The 25,792-nt window shown below is 36.6% G+C and overlaps 1 protein-coding gene across 1 annotated transcript in view; it reads left to right on the forward strand.

Annotated features, from left to right (window-relative positions):
* Positions 1-25,792, forward strand: part of LOC140822577 (probable U3 small nucleolar RNA-associated protein 11) — a gene marked incomplete at its 3' end in the record, with an annotated part of 70,411 nt that overhangs the window by 26,262 nt on the left and 18,357 nt on the right. Inside the window, exon 2 of the mRNA XM_073183356.1 lies at positions 1,500-1,590. Coding sequence (XP_073039457.1) covers positions 1,500-1,590 — 91 coding nt within the window. The remainder of the gene's footprint in view (positions 1-1,499; positions 1,591-25,792) is intronic.

Below are 25,792 nucleotides of genomic sequence, written 5' to 3' on the forward strand. Positions count from 1 at the left end.
AAAACTTTATTTTCTTCCGCTGCTATATTTTTAAACGTTGAACTTGATTTAACAGTTGATTTTATGAATAAGGCCATTTAAGTTCTTTAAAAAGAAAATTTTAAATTTTCCGCCAATTTTCAAAGTAAGAATTTTCGGGCCTTCACAGTTTATATCTTCTTTCACTCTTCAATCAAGCCATATAGGTATTTTTAAATATCGCAAGTACATGATTTTAATGCAAGAAGATCGAAATTGGTCATATTTAATGATGTTATTTAATTATATCACGTGTAAAAATATTCATTTTGAGATTTATGCAATATTGTTTGGGGTCACTTTACTATCATGAGATTATTATTTCACTCGGTCGCCATTTACCGGTCAGTTCAGTTCCCGGTCGTCAGTTATCGGTCCGGTCGTCAGTTACCGGTTAGTTTCACCCGGTCGCCAGTTACCGGTCAGTTTACCCCGGTCATCAGTTACCGGCCCGGTCGCCAGTTACCGGTCAGTTCATTTCAGGGACCACTTGCGTAGACCATAATCTCACCAAGAAAATTATTACAAGTTATTTCATTACTGGACTCCAAGGAGCAAACATTTTTACCATGATATTTTCAGTTCAGTTATGCACGTATTATAATTACTCATGATAAGCTATTTTCACGTTATGCCTCATGACATGATATTTTTATCCCATGCAAATTTTACTATATTATTACTCGTTATTTAAGATATATGCATGCTGAGTCTTTAGACTCACTAGACTTGATTGTTGTACGTACTGATGATGTCAGGACCGAGGGTGGGGACCAGTGAGCCAGCTCGAGTCAGCAGTAGTGGAACCCGAGGACCTCATTTTTCAGCATTTATTACTTTATGATCAAATATTTTTATCTATCGTTGGATTTTCTTTTTTTACGGTTATTTTGCAAACATTAAATACCTCCACTGCCATTTTGAACATTAAAAATTATTTATCAATTTAATCATGAATGAGGTCTTTTATTTATTTAAAGAGAAAATTTTCAAATTTTTCCGCAAATTTTCAAGCACAAATTTTCGGGCCTTTACAGTTCATGATAAGCTATTTTCACGTTATGTCTCATGACATGATATTTTTATCCCATGCAAATTTTACTATATTATTTATTCATTATTTAAGATATATGCATGCTGAGTCTTTAGTCTCACTAGACTTTATTGTTGTAGGTACTGATGATGTCAGGACCGAGGGCGGGGACCAGTGAGCCTGCTCGAGTCAGCAGTAGTGGAACCCGAGGACCTCATTTTGCAGCATTTATTACTTTATGATCAAATATTTTTATCTGTCGTTGGATTATATTTTTTACGGTTATTTTGCAAACATTAAATACTTCCGCTGCCATTTTGATCATTAAACTTTATTTATCAATTTAATCATGAATGAGGTATTTTATTTATTTAAAGAGAAAATTTCCAAATTTTTCCGCAAATTTTCAAGCACAAATTTTCGGGCCTTTACATGTTGTGTGTACCAGGAATTTGAGAAGGAAATTTGGGATGCTCGAAACACATAAAGATTATGTCATTCGTGCACGAGCCTATCACCAGAAGGAGCAGACTTTACTGGTAATTTCTACTACCCTGCGTCTTGTTGGTTTTGGTAGCATTTTATGAACGAAATTTGGCGAGTTCTTATTTTATGGTAAGTCGCTTCTGCGTGTTTATAACAGAAACTTAAGGAAAAAGCAGCATTGAGGAACCCAGATGAATTTTACTTCAAGATGATTAAAACAAAAACTGTTGGCGGAGTCCATAAACCTGAGTAAGCTGGAAAATTTTATTTTTATGAGGTTATCTGTTCTCTTTTGAGGATATTTATTTGAGTGTAATTTTAATATTAGCTGTTGAATGTGGATTTTGTAAAGGAACCGGGCTAATAAGTACACTAACGAAGAGCTGATGTTGATGAAGACCCAAGACATTGGATATATTTTGCAGAAGCTTCAAACTGAAAAAAAGGTTTTATTTTAGAGTTTCTAGTTTTTTGGGTCTCGGATTCTCGAGATAGCTGTCATGTAGGTTCTTTATTCTGAAATTTAAATTTTTTGATGCAGAAAATTGAAAGACTTAATGGTATGCTGCATTCTCTTGACAATCAGTCATCATCCAAACATGTTTATTATGCCCACAACAGCTGAGTGATCAAGCCTTTTTTCTGCTGATTCTTGATAGTTTTCATGCCCATTTTTTAGAGTAGTCAATTTAATGTTATAACAGTTATGTCACCACCAAAGTTTATTATTTTCTCATTATTAGATATGGTCGCTTCTGATAGCTCAATTAATTTATTTCTTCCAAGTCATTTTATTCCCTTCTGCTTTAGAAAGAACGTCTAATATGTAATCTAGGCAATTAAGATAAAACTATCCGAAGGCCAATTTCAAAATTTCAATGACCAAGGGGCAATGAGACTGTCTTCTCTGGAACTTCTGTTTGAATCACTTGAATTCCATGTTTACACTTGTGTGTCTGCAAATGAAAGATTTTTTTTTCATCCAAGACAGTGATTTGGTGGTATAGTACTGGTCACACAAAGTATTAATGCATAAAATGGTGCAGGGCAAATATTGCTCATTAGTAAGCGACAGGTTTATACAAAACCGTCGTTAATATTAGCGACGGTTTTAAAAACTCGTCGCTATATTTAGCGACGGTTTCGTAAAATCCGTCGCTATATTTATCGACGGTTTTTTAAAAAAATCGTCGTTAAAGAAGTGACGGTGTTTATCAATAAAATCCATAAAAAATAACTACTACGCAAAAATTAAAATTATGTATTAAATTTTCTGTAAAAAAAAAAAACTTTAAAACCTGATTTGCGCGAAGATATGCAGCTTCACGTAACGCTGGAAGATCGCACCGACGAGGAAATCTACGAAATAAATAGGAAAAAATGTTAGTACAAAATAAAAAAAATCGAAACTTCGAAAATTTGATAGAGTTTCGCTACTACCTGAGATAGATGAAAAATTGTTCAAGGAAATGTTCGCGAACCTCAGTATATATAGAATCATAGCGACGATTTTTGCCCAAACGGTCGCTATATAGCGAAGGGTTTTTCGAAAACCGTCGCTATAAAGCGACGGTTTACCAAAACCGTCGCTATAATAGCGACAGTTTGGCATATACCATCATCAATCTTGATCGGCGACGGTTTGTTCATAACCGTCGCGGATCTAGATGGGCGACGGTTGATGCATAACCGTCGCTATTATTGCGGAGGTTAGCTTGAACCGTCGCTATATAGCGACGGTTTTATGAAAACCAATGCTTATCAAATTAAGCGATGGTTTATGTAAACTGTCGCTCTATAGCGACTGTTTTGATAAAACCCGTCGTCTTTAAAATTAAGCGATGGTTGATTGAAAACGGTCGCTAACCTAGCGACGGTAGAATACAAGACCATCGCACATGGGCGACGGTTTGTGGAATTGTCGCAATATTTACGACGGTTGATGAAAAACCATCGCTAATATAGCGACGGTTTTAATAAAACCGTCGCTACGCCTTCCTTTTTTTGAAGTGAACCACGCTATGAATGACAGTTGTAAGTTTATCCACTCTCAAATCCAAATCACGTTCTAATAACTTCACTACTCTATTCTTCAATTCTAAAGCCATCAATCTTTGTTCCTGAAGTAACAATCAATATTTCATCCAATAATCGGACAGCATAAATCTTCAATGGCTTATAAAAAAACATGGTCTGAATCTCTTTCAGCCGATACAAGATCATTTTCCACGAACTTAGGAATCTCTTTATTCTTGTTTAATAGTAATTCTTGAACTTCCTTATCAAACCCATTAAAGTAAACATTGATCAACATCAAACTCAAGGCAGATTCTTGAGGCAGACCCCTGCCTAAACAAACCCCGCCCAATTCAATGTTGACTATCTTACATTCAAACAACCTTTTTATCAAATCTAGAAATGCCTTATCTTCAATTTTCTCACCTATTATCAAAAACAACTTATCAATATGGCCAGAACTAAATAATTCACGATCAAATTAAACAATAAATCACCAACTTGGGTTCACCACTGAATTCTTTAAATACCAAATCGATGTGTGGCGGCCCAAGCTTGCTCGCTTGTCATAGCAAAAGGTAGCAAAACTAAAAACTTATGCGTAAACCATAAAACTTGTTTGAACTCTCTCCAAAGTAACTCTTTTATTACACATATATCTAAATAGAACATATTTTTAAATGTTAGTTTTCTAAATATATATATATATATAAAACATTTAAAACAACACTCTGTTTTCCCACTTTTTTCTATTATATTTTTATGGAAAAGAATTTCGACAATGAAAATATAACTTTACACACATTATTGTAGCTCTTCGCAGTGAAATTTGATGGACCTGACTGCTCTAATGGCAGAGTATTTTTGGGAACTTAAAAGCATGAAATATCACTATATCGGTAACTATATCTTTTTCATTATTTATAATATTATATTATTATTTTATATAATATAACAATTTTCAGTCACACCATAAATTCAACATGTGTTTTTCAATTCGATCACCGGTCCGGTTATGAAGGTGATCCTGCGAAAGCCCGTATTTCGTATTCATATTTTTTTTTGCGGAATTATTAAAATTTTTCTAAATAAATAAATAACTTGCTTCAAAATAAACATGTAAATAATTTCAAATTTAAAATAACAGCGGAAGGAATATTGTTTCAAGTACCAACTTAAAAATAATCCAACATATTAAAACTGAGTATAAACATAATAAAAATGCATAAACTAAAACATGAGGTCCTCGGGTATACTACTGCTGCCCAAGATAGCTCACTGATCTACGCCCTCCGTCTCGACCTCATCGGTACCTACAACAATCCAGTCTAGTGAGTCTAAAGACTCAACATGTATATATCGTGAATAACAAGTAAATATACAATAAAATCGCATGCAACGTAAAAATATGGTATCGTAAAGCGTATGGTGAAAATCGTATCATGAGTAATTATATCTACGTGCATATCTGAAAATCATACGTAAAAGCTTTGTTCCATAGAGCTCTGTCATATCATATCATAATTTTCTGATAGAGATAATTGTAGAACCCGTAAATTGGACTGCTTATAAGCCATGCATAATTCTAGTATTTAAAATTAAAATGATTTTTATTGTATGAGTATTTAAATTCTTTTCTTTAAATTTATTTATTTTACGCAGTAGTTTAATTGTTATCTTTTCAGTAAAATAAGTGAGGCCGGACTGGAGATGGAGTATTGAGATAAGTTAATAATGACTAATTTAAGAAGTTGTAATTTAGCATGTTAGTAAATATATTTTTTAAAAAAATTGACATGCATGCAAGTTATTAAATTCTTTGGTATTTTATTAATTTGTTTTAAAGCATTAAATGCATGTTTATTTTATAAATTATGTGTTTAATTATTTTTATGAGTTTTATGCATAATTCATGCATGATAGAAATTATTTCATGAAATTTTAAAGGTTTTTGAATTAAAGATTTTTAAGTTGCATTTCACGCCCGAACGAGCAACGGAGACCGGAGAATTTTCAAGAAAATTATTTTTATTAATTAATATAAGATATTTTAAAGGTATTTTTCAAGAATTTGGATTTATTGGGTATTTTACCCGCAGCGGTGTGCAACTTTTATCGATTCGGGGAACTTTTTGAGGATTCGGCGAATATTTTCAAAAGCTTTCCAGCACGAATTATTTTTCGGGAATGCGTTTGGACTTAATGGGACTACATTTAAGCTTGTGGGGCTTAAACCCTTTTTAAAATCTTTAAGATGCAATTTGTGACCCATTAACTAATTAATATCCATATAATTATACCTCTAATCACCCATTTAACCCTAAACCTAATCTTTTACTCCCCAACCAGCCGACACCCTTCTGAATTCATTCAGCTTGAGGACCCATCGGTTTCACCATTTGCAACTAGAGGTCCCCATCGGTTTTGTCTTGTTCTTGCTCCTCCAATCTTAAGGCACGCATTTGTACCTTTATTTCTTCGTCATCCAAGCCTTATACTATCGTGTGTATGTATATGTATGAGGGTTTTTCGATCTAGCCATGTGCAGGGGAGTTTTCATCTTTTTGTTCAAATACATGCATCATGGGTTCACTACTCACGTTTTCTGTAATCTGTGTTGTAAAGGGGCTGCTGGTGTAGTGTTTCAGAGTCGTTTCTATCAAGGGTTCCAGTAGTGTAGCTGCTGGAGGCGTGGTTGGTCGAGAGGGTGAGAATACATGCTGGATCGGTGAGCTTGGAAGTGTATCGAATATATCGTGAGTTTGGGAGAGAGGCCACCGGCGTCAGCGTTATTCCAGGCGTTGGACATGCCCCTGAGGGGTATGAACCACGACCTGGGAGAGCTCTAACCCCTCTGGTCCGAACTCTCGAGCAAGCATGATCGAACCTAGCTTGAGGGAACTCGCGGTGTTGGCGTTACTGCTTCTAGCGTGTAGGCGGGTAGTGCAAGCTGTATGGGGCTGGGTTCTTGGTGCTGGTAGACTCCTTGGGGTCTGGTCTAAGTCCACAATTGGCTGGCTAGGGGCTGGAGCCATCGGCTTGAGTGTAAGAGTAGGGTTTGTGTGCTAGTGGTTTGGTTATAGGTGAGGGGCGAGCTGCTGGATCTTTCAGCGGCTGCCCACGGGGATTTGAATGCCTTAAAAAGCTGGGTTTTGGTTTATTTAGAGACCTTTAAGTGTTTTTAAGTCATGGTTTAAGTTTGGTAAAATTTTGGTTAAGTTTCGGGTCGATTCGGGCTAAAGACGGGACCTCAGTCCAAGTTTTAAAGTGAATTGATTAAGTTTGAGTTTGGGCTCGAGTTTACGTCTAGGAATACTTTTACATATGTTTTGGATTATTTTAAGGAGTTTGATAATCTTCGGTCCAATTTTAGAGGTCCAGGGTGAAACGATAATTTTCGGGTTTTCAGGGGCAAAATGGTCATTTTGTACCCGAGGTGAGATTTTGGTTCTAGCAGCGCCCTGAGAACAAACCATGATATTTTTTTAATGTTCATGCATCACGTTTACGATTTTTACGCTATTATAATAATTATGGTGCATGCTTGGTTTAAAAGAATTAAGATAGAAAAAATTAGAAAGTGAAGAGCACTCCGTCTCCGCCACGCCGCGTCGTTATTTCGTTTGTTTTCTATCAAAACAAACCAAGGCATGTTTATATCTTCTTTCACTCTTCAATCAAGCCTTATAGGTATATTTAAATATCGCAAGTACATGATTTTAATGCAAGAAGATCGAAATTGTTCATATTTAATGATGTTATTTAATTATATCACGTGCAATATATTCATTTTGAGATTTATGCGATATTGCTTGGGGTCACTTTACTATCCTGGGAGTATTATTTCACCCGGTCTCTAGTTACCGGTCAGTTCTCGATCGTCAGTTACCGGTCCGGTCGCCAGTTACCGGTCAGTTCAGTTCGGGGACCACTTGCGTAGACCATAATCTCAACAGAAAATTTATGACATGCTATTTTATTACAGGGCTCCAAGAAGCAAACATTTTCACTATGATTTTCAGTTCAGTTATGCACGTATTATAATTGCTCATGATAAGTTATTTTCACATTATGCCTCATGACATGATATTTTTATCCCATGCAAAATTTTACTATATTATTTACTCGTTATTTACGATATATGCATGCTAAGTCTTTAGGCTCACTAGACTTGATTGTTGTAGGTACTGATGATGTCGGGGCCGAGGGCGGAGACCAGTGAGCTAGCTTGGGTCGGCACTAGTGGCACCCGAGGACTTCATTTACAGCACTTGCCATTTTTATGCTCAAACATTTTTTTACCAGTTGTTGGATACTTTAACTTGTTATTTTGGCGGGTAATAATTTCTTCCGCTGCAAATTCTGAACACTAAACTTGATTTATCAATTTAGCTTGTGAATGAGGCAATTTTGATTATTTTAAAAAGAAAATTTTAAATTTTTCCGCAAATTTTCAAGAACGAATTTTCGGGCCTTTACAATAATGTTCTAAGCAAGTGGCCCATAACATAGCGTAATCGCCTGATCAGACTAAACCACAGTATACTGGGCGGTAGAGATCAATCACAGCCCTTGGACTGGATGTCAGTACCCATACATAATCATAAACCGGTCGTAAGTCACCAGGCAGAGAGGTCCTCGGTTGTTCCTACCGACTTCCAAACCCATAAGCATAAGGTGGCAACAAGACATATCGCATATATCTCAAAAATAAACATTTTATATTTTTATGCACATAATATAATTATAATCTTATTTTTACCGGATGAGTTGGATCGTTCCCAGGCTTGCTGCGACTTACTACTAATATGTGACACATGAAATAAATCGTAACTTGACAAAATCTTAACCATAGAACCAAAACGAGACGATTCGGACCAACAACTTGATTTTTAACCATGGCTTCGTACCAACCGAACCAACATTAAATCGACGTTTAACCATGATTAAAACCTCAAATATACTGAAAATTATGCATAATAGCTGTAAAACACGAAAATAGGTGAAAGGAATCCAAAAACGTAAAACACTCTTTCGAGAGTCATTTTGGCACCTTTTGCCGTAAATTCTCGTACGACCTCTAAACTCGACCAAATCACGAACGGCCATAAACATAACTTTTATAACTCATTAAGGTACACTCCAGTCCAAGGTCACGGGCTAAAAGCCAACCAAGGACTCAAACCAACCTCAAAACCGAACAACAACTTGCTGTCAAATTACAGCAGCAACTATGGTGTTTGTTTTGCTCAATTTATGAAACTAATGACCATTGTGGATTGCACCACCAACCAGAGACTCTTATCAACATCCTAAGTCATGGCTTGGACCATGGCTGAGGGCTAAAAGCCAACCACAAACCAAGCAAACACCTAGGACACTCACAGCTCAAAACCGAGAGAGCCACTTTATGTATAGTGTGATGAATTGCATTGTTTTTTTGCCTTGTATCATTCCAATGGCCATTTGAGCGACCATGGCTCGATCTAGACATGATGGAGTGTTGTATAAACAATGGCCATGGGCTAGGAGCCAACCATCATCCATACAAACACTACAAACCGAAATCCCCTAGCACAGGAAATGAAAATTCGAAATGTGCACTTGTTTTGTGATTTAAAAATTTTGATGGATCCATGAACCAAGCTTGGAAATGACACCTTGGTCACGTCCTAGACATGTTAAAGAAGTGTTCTAACCGTGGCTACAGTCCATAGGACAGCCAAGATTTTAATACACACCTTAACCATTAAAAGAACCAAAACCGAGACTCACTTCTGCACTTAAGAAAGATTTCACTGTCATTTCTGTATTTGTGAGGTTATGGATGAAAACCAATGGAGCAATAACACCCTAACACACTCTAAATTATGCCTAAAAGCTGCCTTGAGTGTCTTGAATCGAGCAACCCCCTGTAAGCAACAAAGATCAGCAAACTGTGAAGTGGAAAAACAAGGGTGCTGAAAAAATTCTGTACATCTTATTGCTTGAAATGTTGCTGTCAATTTCGATTTATTGCTGCAATCATGCATATATAATGGTTTAAAAATATCTATAGGACTTTATTGAAGAGAAAAGAAACAACATATACATGCTTGGAATTTTTTTTGAAGAAAGCAAACCAATACAATGAATACTACGTGACGGCACGGAGTTGGGTTCCTCTTCTTGTTTCAGCTGCTGTTCACGATTATTTTGCTGATGTTCTCTTCTGTAATTTCGAAGGCGAGGTTGTGGGGAATGTAAGTGAGGAAGGTGAATGATTTAATAGGTGTTAAAGGTTACATTATATGCCTTAAAATGAGAGTTACAAGTGAAGGAGTAGAAGGGACTTTGAATGGTTTTTCATTCCTCCTTGCTGGCCGATTCTTTTCCTCCCTTTTTTCTGCATGATTTCGTTTATTTGCTAGCATGATGGGTTAAGGAAGAATCTGTTAGGATTAAAGCGTTGTTAGGATTGGATGCCCCAATCCACCTGTAACGAACGATTTGGGATACGAAAAGAAATAACACACAGATGTATAGTGGTTCACTCTCGTTGCGAGAGCTACGTCCACTGGCCGCTGACAGATTTCACTAAGATGAAAAACACAAGTTACAACAGGTTTTTCTCACCCTCTCAATCACTCTGATTTCTATCATCCATTCTATAGCCTAAACACGTCTTTATATAATAGACGATTTAGGGTTACAGAATAACAAGATACATAATTACCAGAATACCCTCGAACCTAAATTAGGCTCCATAACTTAACAATCTCCCACTTGGAGACTAATCTCATCATCCCTCCATCTGTAGCGGCTTCACTTCAATGTCTTATCCAAGAAGTCCAACTGAAGTTGCACACAACTTCAGCTTCTCACTCGTCACGGCTTTCGTCAACATGTCAGCTGGATTTCGACTCCCTGGGATCTTCTCAAGCGCCAATACTCCATCTTCTAAAGCAGATCTGATGAAGTGATAACGCACCTGTATATGCTTTGTCTTGCCATGATAAACTGGATTCTTCGCCAAATGAATGGCACTCTGGCTGTCACAATGCAATACACTCCCATCGTAGTTTTGGCCTAACTCACGTAGAAAAGGCTGTAACCACATCATCTCCTTTGCAGCTTCTGTCACTGCAATATACTCGGCTTCACAGCTAGAAAGAGCGACGACATCTTGAAGTCTCGAAACCCAACTGATTGCAGTACCACCCAAGGTGTAGACATACCCAGTCCTGCTCTTACTACTGTCAATATCACCACCATTATCAGCATCAACATATCCATCCAAGCCCAAATCTGACTTTCGAAAACATAAAGCGAATCCCGAACTACCCTTCAAGTATCGCAAGATCCATTTTACAGCTTCCCAATGTTTTCTTCCTGGATTACTCATAAACCTGCTGACAACTCCCACTGCATGTGCAATATCTGGTCGTGTACAAACCATCGCGTACATAAGACTGCCAACGGCTGAGGCATATGGCACTTTGGCCATGTAGTTCCTCTCTTCCTCGGTCGAGGGTGACTGATCTTTGGATAGTTTGAATTGACTAGCCAATGGTGCAGTGACTGGCTTCGCATCCTGCATTTGAAACCTGCTGAGAACCTTCTTCACATAGTCTTCATGTGAGAGTTTTAGAACATCCTTGTCCCTGAATATTCTCATCCCAAGGATTTGTTTTGCAGCACCCAAATCCTTCATTGCAAACTCTGTAGATAACTTCCTCTTTAGCCTGTCAATCTCATGCAAGCTTGCTCCAGCAATCAACATATCATCAACGTAAAGGAGCAGAATAATATAGGAATTATCAAACCTTTTAATGTAGCAGCAGTGATCGGCTTCACATCTCACAAAACTATTATTCTTCATGAAGCTGTCAAATCTCTTGTACCACTGCCTTGGAGCCTGTTTCAAACCGTACAAACTCTTCTGAAGCTTACACACAAGTTCCTCTTTCCCTCTCATCTCAAAGCCATGTGGCTGACGCATGTATATCTCTTCATCTAGACTGCCGTGAAGGAAAGCAGTTTTCACATCCATCTGCTGCAGATGAAGATCTTCTTTCATAACCAAACTGAAAACTGTTCTGATCGTCGTCAGCTTCACCACTGGTGAGAAAATATCGGTGTAGTCAATGCCTTCTTTCTGCTGAAAACCCTTGACAACCAATCTGGCTTTATATCTCTTGCTTCCATCAGGTTCTTCTTTAATCCGGTAAACCCACTTGTTGTGCAGTGCCTGCTTCCCTTTTGGCAACTTGGTCAATGTCCAAGTTTCATTTGATTTCAGTGAGTCCATTTCATCTTTCATGGCTGCCTCCCACTCAATCAAATCATCAGACTGTTCTGCTTCCTCATAACATCCCGGTTCACCTCTGTCAGTAAGCAAAATGTAATTGAGAGATGGAGACCATCTATGGACTGGTTTGCTGATTCTGGATGATCTTCTTTGTTCTGCAATCGGCGTTTGCGGATTTACCTCTGGAGCCACATTCTCATCAACTTCTTCTTCAACAATACCCCGATTTTCTTCAACAGTCGGACTATTATCAGCTGAAAAATCTCCGAAATTGACCACAGTAGACTCTTTCAATACAGAACTCCCACTGTCAGAAGTCTTACCAACAACATCCTTGTAAAGAACTTGTTCGTTGAAGATGACGTTCCTGCTGCGAATGATCTTCCGATTTTGATTATCCCAGAAGCGATAACCAAACTCGGCGTCACCATAACCAATAAGAAAACACTTATTAGATTTCGAATCAAGTTTACTTCTATCAGAATCATCAATATGAACATATGATAAGCAGCCAAAAACTTTCAGAAAAGAAAGGTTTGCCTTTTTACCGCTCCAAATTTCTTCTGGAATTTTGTAATCTAGAGGTACAGAGGGTCCTCTATTTATCAGGTAGGCTGCTGTGCTGACTGCATCTACCCAAAAGGTTTTAGGCAGCCCGGCGTGCAATCTCATGCTCCTTGCACGTTCATTCAGCGTTCTGTTCATCCTTTCAGCTACTCCATTTTCTTGAGGCGTTCGAGGAATAGTGTTCTGCATCTTGATCCCATTCATGGCACAATACTCTCTGAACTCTGTATTGACGTACTCACCTCCATTATCGGATCTCAAACACTTCACTTTCAGATTCGTTTCATTCTCAACCAAAGCCTTCCACTTCTTGAAAACGTTGAATACATCAGACTTGTTCTTCATGAAGTAGACCCAAACCTTCCTTGTAGAATCGTCTATAAACGTCACATAGTAGTGTAATCCACCAAGAGAAGAAACGGGTGCGGGTCCCCACACATCAGTGTGCACTAATTCTAGCTTTCTCTGCTTCCGCTCCTTGCCAACCTTTAGAAAACTGACACGTTTCTGTTTTCCAAAAATGCAACTTTCACAAAACTGATGCTCAACAGACTTCAGCTCCGGAATCTGACCATTCTTGACAAGAATCTTCATTCCTTTCTCGCTCATGTGGCCCAATCTGCAATGCCACAACTCTGTGTTCTTCGAGCTATCAACAACTGCAATTGTGTCTCTACATGTTGAAGTCATATATAGGGTTCCTGTTTTCTGACCTCGAGCGATAACCATCGCTCCTTTAGTTATCTTCCAACTGTTGGTTCCGAAACTGACATGGTAACCCTCACTATCAAGCTGTCCCACTGAAATCAAATTACGCATCAAACCCGGAACATGTCTTACTTTATTGATACTCCAAACAGACCCGTTTGTCGTCTTTAATTTGATGTCCCCGATGCCCACAATATCCAGTGGCTCACCATATGAAAGATAGACTTTCCCGTGATTTCCAGCTACATAATTTTCCATTATTTCTTTGTGAGCGGTGGTGTGAAAAGATGCTCCCGAATCCAAGACCCATGAATCTATCGGGCTATCGACTGAAAGAATCAATGCATCAGTGATCTCTTCTGTTACTGTATTTGCTCCATCATCTTTTTCAGTACCGTTCTTCTTCGGTGCTCTGCAATCCTTTTTCATGTGACCCTGCTTGCCACAATTCCAGCACTCAAATTTTTTTCCAGATTTAGAGTGACACCTGCCATTTCTCGAATTTGATCTGCTTCTGCCTCTGCCCCAATTGGAATTTCTGTTATTGTTTCGCCCCCTATTTTCCACATTCAGAGCTGAGCCTTTCAATGTTTCTCCAGAATCAGTTCTTCTAACTTCCTCGGCTAGAATACGATCCCTCACATCAGTAAATACCAATTTTGCACTGCCGACTGAATTGCTGAATGCTGCCCTCATGGGCTCCCAGCTATTCGGGAGAGATGCCAACAAGATTAAGGCTTGAACCTCATCCCCAAAATCAATATTCACAGATAATAATTGATTTACGACAGTATTAAATTCATTTAGATGTGCATCTACAGAAGTACCTTCACCCATTTTCAGATTAAACAGTTTTTTCATCAGATGCACTTTGTTGTTCGCAGAGGGTTTCTCATACATATCAGATAGAGCCTTCATCAGACTCGCTGTAGTTGTCTCCTTCGCCACGTTGTGAGCAACGCTTTGAGTCAGTGTCAATCTGACGACTCCCAAAACCTTTCTGTCAAGGCGATTCCATTCAGCTTCGTCCATCTTTTCTGGTTTTGCACTCAATGGAAGTTCAAGGTCTTTCCCGTATAAATAGTCTTCAATTTGCATTCTCCAGAACGCAAAATCTGTCCCATTGAATTTTCTAATACTGTGACCGGTACTTTCATCGCCTGCCATTGCTCAAAATTCAGATTTTTTCCAATCAATTAATCAGCCAAATAATTTCACAAAATTGCCCCAAAAATATCTCAGCCCAAAATAAAAATTCTGAATTGTTCACTGTTCGTTCAAGAAAAACAGTGAACAGTCGGCAGTGGACTGCTGTTCGGAGGTTGTACAGTCGAAGCAGATCGGTGGCGACTGTCCAGCGGCGTCGGTGGTCGGCAGTGGGGTCTGGACGGCAGGGCAGCGACGACGCTCGGCTCGGGTAGAAGAGAACAGGGAAGTTCTCTGTTCGCGCGGGTCGGTTCTGGTGTAGGCGCGGCGCGGTGTGCGGTCGGGGGTGGCAGCGATGCTCGGGCTTCTCCTCTTCGCGGCTCGGGCTCTTCGCGGCGAGCAAGAACAGAACACCACAAAACAGAAAATCCTTTTTTTTTCTTTTCAATTTCCTTGGCAGAAACCCAATAGAAAACTTTTCTATTTTCTTTTCTCCAAAAATTGCAAATTTTACAAACAGAGAATTGCAAACCTGAAATCGATCGATACCCTTCGAAGAATCAAAACCTGATTTTCGAAAAACCACTTCAACCTTGCTCTGATACCAGTTGTTAGGATTAAAGCGTTGTTAGGATTGGATGCCCCAATCCACCTGTAACGAACGATTTGGGATACGAAAAGAAATAACACACAGATGTATAGTGGTTCACTCTCGTTGCGAGAGCTACGTCCACTGGCCGCTGACAGATTTCACTAAGATGAAAAACACAAGTTACAACAGGTTTTTCTCACCCTCTCAATCACTCTGATTTCTATCATCCATTCTATAGCCTAAACACGTCTTTATATAAAAGACGATTTAGGGTTACAGAATAACAAGATACATAATTACCAGAATACCCTCGAACCTAAATTAGGCTCCATAACTTAACAGAATCAAGGTGTATTATTGTATTTGAATTCACTAATAACTAATGGGTTAAAGGTGAGGAATTGTATTCACCTTAAAGGCTATTTAAGGGTGGCTTGAATGGGATTTACTAAGCATTTGAATTTTCTTAAGGAGTTGATTAAATTTCTACTAATATTGCATGGTATAATGTTGATTAAGTCTTGTATTTTAAATTCTTAGTGTTTTAAATAACCATTTTATGTTTTAGTGAATTAACAAATTAAATTAGAATGAAATCTTGCATGGATTAAAATTTAACTATTATATGCTATGTTTAATTTCTTGACTATATTATACCTAGATTAATTTATCCCCACTTGTTTACATATTTTAATTTAAGCTTTAATTAAATATTGAACCTAATAGGATTTATTTACTAACTTGACTCCAATTAATTTAATAAATCCTAAAACATTCTTTTTCTTTAAATTAAATTATTCCTTGACTTAGATTAAATTTAGGATTATTTTTCTTATTATTAATCTTATTTCTGATTTCCAAACTCCGGTCCGTTCTCGCGGATTTAATTGAAAGGATAAAACTAAAATTTTGCATTTAAAATAAATAGATATGACTTGTCAAATATCAAAATGAATTAGACCCTTCATATATATATATATATATATATATATATATATATCATTTTTAAATTTAAATAGTAATAATTATGCATGGCTTATACGTAGTCTGTTCGGGTCATTAAAATCTTCCCCCCTTAAATTGAATTTCGTCCCCGAAATTCGCTAATCCTCGATAATCCAAAAGTTTAGATTCTTAATTCTATTATCCCAACAATTCACGCTACCGCTGCGCTACTCTGATAAAAATTAAGTCATAGGCCGTCCTTACGTTTCTTCAATCCTAATTAGATTGCCTACCAAAATTCTTTTGCGAATCGCAACTTAAAACGATTTATGGTAACTTAGCTTTACTTTACTATGACCTCGAATTCTGACTTTTCTCATCGTTCCCAATATTAGAATTGGTGATTCAAACTTATCATGTCTTACCTTCCTTATACTATACCCGTAATGTTCAACGACCTATTACATTAGCATTTACGCAGTTCAAATTAAAGACTCTTAGCACCAAAGGTTACTGATCAACTTCTATCCTCGGTGAGACACTTAAAAGTTAAATCTTATCTCAGCTCCATAACAAAATTAGTCTAAGATCCTTGAATCGAATCTTTATCTTACAGCCCAAACTTATATAACTTAACTATTTACGAGTATACCCCAAATATAAAATTGTTGCAAATCTTAAACCTCAAATAACGTTAATCCATAAAACCCAATTATACAACATCGAACTTCTACCAATATTTTAAAGCTCTTCAAGTCTCAATTATATGCTTAAACCATTTTCTTTCCAATTACAATATAGTTGAGGCCTAAGACTCTGGACTTTCCTCATTGAAACAAATGTCGCATTCTTAAGTATCATCAATGCTTAATTAAGTCTAGTGTATAAAACTTAATAAGTTATCTCATGTTAGCGATAAACTTACTCTAATAATTCAACTTCGCTCATATCACCCATAGAGTTCTAAAATTCCCATATCAAGATTTCGGATTTCTTACTCAATTAAAATCTTAATGTTAGTTCATTGGTACTCTATGTTGAACGCCTCTAATTCTCTTCTTGTTTTTATTTCACCCAAAACTTATGTATGAACACCTATCTTATAAATCTTGAAATTCAAGCTTATGCAACACAAATAATATTAGATAGTATAACTCCAGCCCACATATCCGTTTAGTCCCAAATTTCTTAATGACTTTGAAAATTCCTCAAGATAAGGTGTCTAATTCAATTCTTACATGCCTCTATCGAGTAACCTAACCATCCATCATACTCAACTTTCTAGAAAAATCAAATTCCCCCAAAGGTATAATTCTAACTGTTAAGATCCTGGTTAAAACTTACGACACATCAAACTTAAATTCCAAAAAAATTCGCTAACTCAATGTTTACTCTTATAACTTAGCTAACCGATAAATTTTTACTTTAACCTGTTGTCACTTTAAATTCTTAATTTGCCTCGACGTTATATCACCAACGCTTAAATTTTCAAGACCAAGATTTATTCATCCTACAGTGTCCTTGATTGTCATTCCTTATAACATTATAATCCAACTATTTCGAGGTTCTAATCATCTTTCCAAGCTTAAATTACCGAAAATTCTTATCATTTAAACCTTTCAATTCTCATCTCAAGAATTTTTTTTTAAATCCCTAAAATTCCACAATTACTCATGAGTTCTCAGTATTCCCAATTTCATTTTATAGATTTCCCGTATCATAAGGTTCAACAGCCTTAAGTTTATTAAACCCAAAATTAATTCTCATAACACGTCTTACATTTCTATAAATACTCAAAATCCCAAGTGTTCCTCAAAAGTTCGCATTTAATCCTTAAAAATTTTGAAAATTGCAATCTGGCCCTTACAGTTCTCCAAATTTACATTTTGGTCCTATAACTCTTCGAAATTTGCATTATTGTCCCCATAAAATTTTCCATCTTTACCTCATTAAACTTTTAAATTCTTAAACTCAAAATTTAATCCCCAAAATTTGGTAAATTCAAAAATAGTCCCTTAGAATTTTGTTTTGCACTTAGGTCCTCAAATTATTAGTAATTACAATTAGGTCTTTAAAATTCTCAATTCCTGCAATTCAATCCTTAAATCCAACTATGTAGAGCATGCATCCTAAATAAATTCTCATAATTAATCTTACATTTTCATAGATACTTAAAATCCTCAAATTGTACATTTATAATCCTAATATAGTCAAATCATTTTCAACTTTTTCTAAAGCTCAATATTCGAATTCTTAGACATTTCCAATTCCAAACGTAACCAACATGCATAATTACATTATTTTTTAAAATTTAAATAAATACTGCATAATCAAAATCTGAACGTAAAATATTTCATGAAAACATGTTGTTAAAATATTTCATGCTTAAACAAAGTGCGTAAACGTAAAACTTACAGACCGAAGGCGTGACTTCGTGAGCTTCTCAAGGTCAGTAGTAGTACAACCCTTTACAAGAACATAGACTCTGATACCAACTGTGAAAGCCCGTATTTCGTATTCATATTTTTTTTTGCGGAATTATTAAATTTTTTTAAATAAATAAATAAATAACTTGCTTCAAAATAAACATGTAAATAATTTTAACTTTAAAATAACAGCGGAAGGAATATTGTTTCAAATACCAACTTAAAAATAATCCAACATATTAAAACTGAGTTTAAACATAATAAAAATGCATAAACTAAAACATGAGGTCTTCGGCTATACTACTGCTGCCCAAGATAGCTCACTGATCTACGCCCTCCGTCTCGACCTCATCGGTATCTACAACAATCAAGTCTAGTGAGTCTAAAGACTCCACATGTATATATCGTGAATAACAAGTAAATATACAATAAAATCGAATGCAACGTAAAAATATGGTATCGTAAAGCGTATGGTGAAAATCTTATCATGAGTAATTATATCCAAGTGCATATCTGAAAATCATACGTAAAAGTTTTGCTCCATAGAGCTCTGTCATATCATATCATAATTTTCTGGTGGAGATAATGTTCTAAGCAAGTGGCCCATAACATAGCGTAAGCGCCTGATCAGACTAAACCACAGTATACTGGGCGGTAGAGATCAATCACAGTCCTTGGACTGGATGTCACTACCCATACATAATCATAAACCGGTCGTAAGTCACCGGGCGAAGAGGTCCTCGGTTGTTCCTACCGACTTCCAAACCCATAAGCATAAGGTGGCCACAAGACATATCGCATATATCTCAAAAATAAACATTTTATATTTTTATGCATGTAATATTATTATAATCTTATTTTTACCGGATGAGTTGGATCATTCCCAGGCTTGCTTCGACTTACTACTAATATGTGACACATGAAATAAATCGTAAATTTACGAAAGCTTAACCATAGAACCAAAACGAGACGATTCAGACCAACAACTTGATTTTTAACCATGGCTTCGTACCAACCCGAACCAACATTAAATCGATGTTTAACCATGATTAAAATACCTCAAACATACTGAAAATTATTCATAATAGCTATAAAACACGAAAATAGGTGAAATGAATCCAAAAACATAAAACACTCTTTCGAGAGTCAGTTTGGCACATTTCGCCGTAAATTCTCGTACGACCTCTAAACTCGACCAAATCACAAACGGCCAAAAACATGACTTTCCTAACTCATTAGTACTGTCCAGTCCAAGTTCACGGGCTAAAAGCCAACCAAGGACTCAAACCAACCTCAAAACCGAAAGCAAGTTTCTGTCAAATTACAGCAGCAACTATGGTGTTTGTTTTGCTCAATTTATTATACTAATGACCATTGTGGCTTGCACCACCAACCAGAGACTCTTACCAAAATCCTAAGGCATGGCTTGGACCATGGATAAGGGCTAAAAGCCAACAAAAACCAAGCAAACACCTAGGACACTCACAGCTCAAAACCGAGAGAGCCACTTTCTGTATAGTGTGATGAATTGCATTGTTTTGTTGCCTTGTATCATTCCAATGGCCATTTGAGCGACCATGGCTCGATCTAGACATGATGGAGTGTTGTATAAACAATGTCCACGGGCTAGGAGCCAACCATCATCCATACAAACACTACAAACCGAAATCCCCTAGCACAGAAAATGAAAATTCAAAATGTGCACTTGTTTTGTGATTTAAAAATTTTTATGGATCCGTGAACCAAGCTTGGAAAAGACACCTTGGTCACGTCCTAGACATGTTAAAGAAGTGTTTTAACCGTGGCTACAGTCCCTAGGACAGCCAAGATTCGAATACACACCTTAACCATTCAAAGAACCAAAACCGAGACTCACTTCTGCACTTAAGAAAGATTTCACAATCATTTCTGTATTTTTGAGGTTATGGATGAAAACCAATGGAGCAATAACACCCTAACACACTCTAAATTATGCCTAAAAGTAGCCTGGAGTGCCTGGAATCGAGCAACCCCCTGTAAGAAACAAAGATCAGCAAACCGTGAAGTGGAAAAACAAGGGAGCTGAAAAAATTCTGTACAGCTTATTGCTTGGAATGTTGCTGTCAATTTCGATTTATTGCTGCAATCATGCATATATAATGGTTTAAAAATATTTATAGGACTTGATTGAAGAGAAAAGAAACAACATATACATGCTTGGAATTTGTTTTGAAGAAAACAAACCAATACAATGAATACTACGTGACGGCACGAAGTTGGGTTCCTCTTCTTGTTTCAGCTGCTGTTCATGATTATTTTGCTGATGTTCTCTTCTGTAATTTCGAAGGTGAGGTTGTGGGGAATGTAGGTGAGGAAGGTGAATGATTTAATAGGTGTTAAAGGTGATATTATATGCCTTAAAATGAGAGTTACAAGTGAAGGAGTGGAAGGGACTTTGAATGGTTTTTCATTCCTCCTTGCTGGACGATTCTTTTCCTCCCTTTTTCTGCATGATTTCGTTTATTTGCTAGCATGATGGGTTAAGGAAGAATCAAGGTGTATTATTGTATTTGAATTCACTAATAACTAATGGGTTAAAGGTGAGGAATTGTATTCACCTTAAAGGCTATTTAAGGGTGGCTTGAATGTGATTTACTAAGCATTTGAATTTGCTTAAGGAGTTGATTAAATTTCTACTAATATTGCATGGTATAATGTTGATTAAGTCTTGTATTTTAAATTCTTAGTGTTTTAAATAACCATTTTATGTTTTAGTGAATTAACAAATTAAATTAGAATAAAATCTTGCATGGCATTGCATGGTTTAAAATTTAAGTATTTAAATGCTATGTTTAATTTCTTGACTATATTATACCTAGATTAATTTATCCCCACTTGTTTATATTTTTAATTTAAGCTTTAATTAAATATTGAACCTAATAGGATTTATTTACTAACTTGACTCCAATTAATTTAATAAATCCTAAAACTTTCTATTTATTTAAATTAAATTATTCCTTGACTTAGATTAAATTTAGGAATATTTTTCTTATTATTAATCTTATTTCTAATTTCCAAACTCCGGTCCGTCCTCGCGTAAATAACTGAAAGGATAAAACTAAACTTTTGCATTTATAATAAATAGTTATGACTTGTCAAATATCAAAATGAATTAGACCCTTCATATATATATATATATTATATATATATATATATAAATCATTTTTAAATTTAAATAGTAATAATTATGCATGGCTTATACGTAGTCTGATTTTCGGGTCGTTACAGAAAGAGTTACAGGTATCAATATTTTAGATAGTACGTTATACGCTTCATTTTTCTCTTGTTTCGCTGTAGGGTAATCATTTTAATGCATCATTGGTGCCGAAAAGGGGTAAGAAACGCAAACTGCGTGAAGATGTAATGGTTAGTCCCACTTCAAGACCCATGTATAAATGGCGACAGGAAAGGAAACGTTGAATAGAATACTTATATAACAATGATTTCTTGAATGAGAACCTGAGGAGGGGACGTGCAACAATATCCTGTAGTCATCTGGGAAGCACAATTTTCGTAACTGTGTGGAAACTGCGTGATTTTTTAATCGGAACAACCGTAAACGTTGAAACATAATTTTTCTGTGACTGATGTTGGAAACAAAAGTATACTTCAATGTTTTCATAACCGGATCACCTTCATAACCGGACCGGTGATCGAATCGAAAAATACATGTTGAATTTATGGTGTGACTGAAAATTGTTATATTATATAAAATAGTAATATAATATTATAAATAATGAAAAAGATATAGTTATCGATATAGTGATATTTCATGCTTTTAAGTTCCCAAAAATACTCTGCCATTAGAGCGGTCAGATCCATCAAATTTCACTGCGAAGAACTACAATAATTTGTGTAATGTTTATAGCTTATATTTTCATTGTCGAAATTCTTTTCCATAAAAATATAATAGAAAAAAGTGGGAAAATAGAGTGTTGTTTTGAATGTTTTATATATATATATATATAGAAAACTAACATTTAAAAATATGTTCTATTTAGATATATGTGTAATAAAAGAGTTACTTTGGAGAGAGTTCAAACAAGTTTTATGGTTTATGCATAAGTTTTTAGGTTTGCTACCTTTTGCTATGACAAGCGAGCAAACTTGGGCCGCCACACATCGATTAGGTATTTAAATAATTCGGTGGTGAACCCAAGTTGGTGATTTATTGTTAAATTTGATTGTGAATTATTTAGTTCTGGCCATATTGATAAGTTGTTTTTGATACTGGGTGAGAAAATTGAAGATAAGGCATTTCTAGATTTGATAAAAAGGTTGTTTGAATGTAAGATAGTCAACATTGAATTGGGTGGGGTTTGTTTAGGCAGGGGTCTGCCTCAAGAATCTGCCTTGAGTTCGATGTTGATCAATGTTTATTTTTAATGGGTTTGATAAGGAAGTTCAAGAATTACTATTAAACACGAATAAATAGATTCCTTAGTTTGTGGAAAATAGTCTTGTATTGGCGGAAAGAGATTCAGACCATGTTTTTTTATAAGCCATTGATGATGTGAGGCTCGGGGCCGAAGAGGGCGGGGGGTGAACGCTGGTGCCATCAGTTGCATGGACAATGAGCGGCTCCTGGCAGGCTTCTTGGTGGAGGGAACATGAATGAACCGACCCACACGAGAATGAGAGGGATTCCGAGACTGTTCAATGTAATGGACTGTACAGTTGAAGAGGACTTAAAAGATTTGATTTGTACTACTCATATCACGAAGGTGCATCTTCTTTTCGGTAGCTCATAACATAAGAACTTCAAAGTTAAACGTGCTTGACTTAGGGCAATTTTGGGATGGGTGACCTCCTTGGAAGGTTCCCAGGGTGCGTGTGAGTGAGGACATAAGCACGCTGGAAAGACTCGTCTTGGTACAGTGAGGACAGTCGTCGAATTTGGGGCGTTATGCACATGGGCTGTTCCCGGTTGGACTGATGCAACACGGTTATCCCATTACCCATTACTCATAGAACTTCTCCAGCCCAGGCACTGGAGCTTTTGCCTTCCCCAGGATTAGAACCCAAGACCTCCTGGACTTATATAGATCTTGGCAGCAATCCTGGTACCAGTTGATCATGTGAGGTCCGGGGCCGAAGAGGGCGGGGGGTGAACGCCGGTGCCATCAGTTGCACGGACAATGAGCGGCTCCTGGCAGGCTTCTAGGAGGAGGGAACATGAATGAACCGACCCACACGAGAATGAGAGGGATTCCGAGACTGTTCAATGTAATGGACTGTATAGTTGAAGAGGACTTAAAAGATTTGATTTGTACTACTTATATCACGAAGGTGCATCTTCTTTTCGGTAGCTCATAACATAAGAACTCCAAAGTTAAGCATGCTTGACTTAGGGCAATTTTGGGATGGGTGACCTCCTGGGAAGGTTCCCAGGGTGCGTGTGAGTGAGGACATAAGCACGCTGGAAAGACTCGTCTTGGTACAGTGAGGACATTCGTCGAATCTGAGGCGTTACAGATGATTGATGTTGTCCGATTATTGGATGAGATATTGATTGTTACTTCGGGAACAAAGATTGATGGCTTTAGAATTGAAGAATAGAGTAGTGAAGTTATTAGAACGTGATTTGGATTTGAGATTGGATAAACTTACAACTGTCATTCATTGCGCGGTTCACTACAAACAAACGGAAGGCGTAGCGACGGTTTTAATAAAACCATCGTTATTATAGCGACGGTAATAAAAACCGTCGCCTATTAAATTTAGCGGTAATTTACTAACACCCGACGCTATAATAGCGACGGGTTTATTAAGGTTTTTTTATCAACCGTCGCTATTATTGCGACAATTCCACAAACCGTCGCCCATGTGCGACGGTCTTGTATTCTACCGTCGCTATGTTAGCGACCCTTTCCAATCAACCGTCGCTTAATTTTAAAGACATTGGGTTTTATCAAAACAGTCGCTATAGAGCGACAGTTTAAATAAACCGTCGCTTAATTTGATAAGAAACGGTTTTCATAAAACCGCAAACTAAATATAGCGACAAATTTTACGAAACCGTCGCTAAATATAGCGACAGGTTTTTAAAACCGTCGCTAATATTAACGACGGTTTTGTATAAACCGTCGCTTAATATTAACGACGGTTTCTTAAAACCATCGCACAAATAGCGACGGTCTTCTTCCAAAGAACCGTCGCTATAAGCGACGGGAGTTAAAAATCGTCGCTTCTAGAATGCGACGCAGCCTCCGGTGACGGATCGCGAAACCGTCGCCTTACCCTTTTCATTATCTGAATAATAACTCCAAACTATAACAAAAGAATCATTAATATTTTAAATATCAATTTTCATAGTTTAATCTAAAATTTAATGAAACTATAATCAAATAATTGCATGCACAATGATATTAGTATTATTAAACATTAAGAGACCTGAAGTAATTAAATTTAATGTCATTATCTATTTTTTATGTAACAAAAATCAACTCAAACAAATGATAAAATATTTTATTTTGTTTAATAAAACTTATCGTCAAAGCCTATTTTTATAAAATTTGTGGTTCATTGATCGAGCAAAACTTGCACAGTGAATAGTCCCAAAATTTGTTTTATAAATGAAAGCTCGATTTAAAATATCGCAAGTGCACGATAGTCAAGTTATAATAAACGTACGTGAATACGAGTATCGTTCCACAGAGACTGCGTTACAATATTCTTATTTTCACTTAAAACTTCTTTAGCAACGATGAAGTGGTTTGATAATTAAACTAATGTAAATCAAATAGCTAAAAGGATTAAGATGCGAAAAAAAATGTATTCAATGACGCAATGATTAATTTGGAGTAAATCAAATGAAGAACGAATTTGTTGGGAATTATCAGTTCACCTACCACTCGTGTTTTAATAATTACACTCGACTCTTACTCGTGCATTCGAGGGAATTCCCTAGACTAACTAATATACTCTGTCGAGCTATATTAATACTAATCATAAACATGCAGTAATCAAGTGTCCTCAATTATTTAACAGTTTAAGATCGCCTTACGTTCTCTGGAACCCACTAGCTTTTATCCGGGTGAATTAACACTATCGACACGTATCCAATTCCGTATATCTACCAAAATTGTAAATCCGCGGTTTATACTATGCGATCCTATTGTTAATTATTCTGTCGAAATCGTTAACAACATGCAATAATCAACGGAAGATAGCTAGGCTTTGATTGAAACAAGAAAGAACAATAGCATAAACAAATCACTCGTAAAAACGTCAAGAAATAATGTTAAACAACGAGTTCGGGTAGGATCCCCTCAAATCCCAACAAATCTAGAGTTTAGCCACTAAAATTCATGTTAGAAATCAACAACAATCTAAGAAATAAAAACTGAATAATTAAAATACTAAGGATGACGACGGATGACGGCTACGACGCTTGGAAATCCCGATGTCTTCGAAATCTCTTTGCTCCTAGCCTTCCTCCCAAGAAAAGTGATGGAAAAATATGGTGTCAGACTGAAAAACGGCGCCCAATCTCGTGTATTAGGTTAGGTGTAGAATAGAGTCCA

The sequence above is a fragment of the Primulina eburnea genome, unplaced genomic scaffold, assembly GCF_022965805.1.
Source record: "Primulina eburnea isolate SZY01 unplaced genomic scaffold, ASM2296580v1 ctg943, whole genome shotgun sequence".
NCBI classification, from domain to species: domain Eukaryota; kingdom Viridiplantae; phylum Streptophyta; class Magnoliopsida; order Lamiales; family Gesneriaceae; genus Primulina; species Primulina eburnea.